Here is a 972-nt window from a genome sequence, read left to right as displayed (position 1 = left end):
TCTGATGTGTTCGAACTTGTGCTTGTTGATATTCTTACCTGTCAGGATTCCAAAATGATGGAATGTTCGACTGGGCACAGTTGATCTACTCTGGGAACTCTCGAGGGATGGCCCACGGGCAGAGGATAATTAACCAGGATACCATGGTAGTTTCACTCGACTTGAAATCTCACTTTGACGCAATTACGTTTCCAGTGAGCTCGTTCTTGACAAATTTTCCCCTCAACTTCTACTGCGATTTTCACTTCTCAGGCTGATAAGCGTCGTTCGGATCATCGATTGGCACAACCCCGTACAAGGTGAGCTCTCGACTCGTTCATCTCGATGTCTAGCTTCTCCTCATTTCAGAGAAGACGGCACTGGTATGGCATCGGCGGGGGGTAATAACTGGGAGCTCCAGAGGCACGCCATCAAACTTCGTTTAATATACATCAAGTTGTATCAACGTCAAGATATTCGCTATACATTCCATTTCTTTCTACATCACAAGCGAGTGAAACAAATCTGCAGTCAGCTCGCGATTCTGCTGTTTCTCACATCGGGATCGCTACTGGGTGCGTAAGTATTCGGTTTATTGTTAGATACAGGGCATCTTAATACGGAGGGACGGCAAGCTGATCGGTAGTAGTTAAAATAGATCCTGTTGAACTTAATTTCTGCTTTTTCAGAATCGCATTGGACCGAACTACTGGCGGGAATGCTCACAGTGGAGGTAATTTCATAGAGAAACGCAATTTTCGAATGCTCCCCAGGTCGCCGGCATAAGTCAAACTTCTTCGAGAAGTTGTTTGGTCCACTATGTGGTCGAAAGAACCAGAGCGACTAGGTGCGGCTCAACACGCCGAGATGCGATATGGGATAGTTCTTGTTAGATACGGCGATTGGCCCCATACTATCATTATTTTCATTGCCATTCCACGAAAGCGGAAAAGTATATTTCCAGCCGTATCAAAGTTGCCGACGCCTCTGTCA

General features: G+C 46.0%; 1 protein-coding gene across 1 annotated transcript; it reads left to right on the top strand.

The window, feature by feature from the left end:
* Positions 1-348: 348 nt before the first annotated feature.
* Positions 349-826, top strand: Pmar_PMAR028947 (hypothetical protein; the record flags this gene model as incomplete). The annotated part of the gene is made up of 4 exons (XM_002772543.1): positions 349-380; positions 582-621; positions 669-712; positions 753-826. Coding segments are annotated over 4 exons (190 nt in total), but the record flags the coding sequence as incomplete, so codon positions are not given.
* Between the last annotated feature and the right edge of the window lie 146 nt (positions 827-972).

The sequence above is a fragment of the Perkinsus marinus genome, assembly GCF_000006405.1.
Source record: "Perkinsus marinus ATCC 50983 genomic scaffold scf_1104296960854, whole genome shotgun sequence".
Lineage (NCBI taxonomy): Eukaryota > Perkinsozoa > Perkinsida > Perkinsidae > Perkinsus > Perkinsus marinus.
The sequence above is the reverse complement of the archived record's forward strand: the minus strand, read 5'-3'. Positions and strand labels throughout refer to the sequence as shown.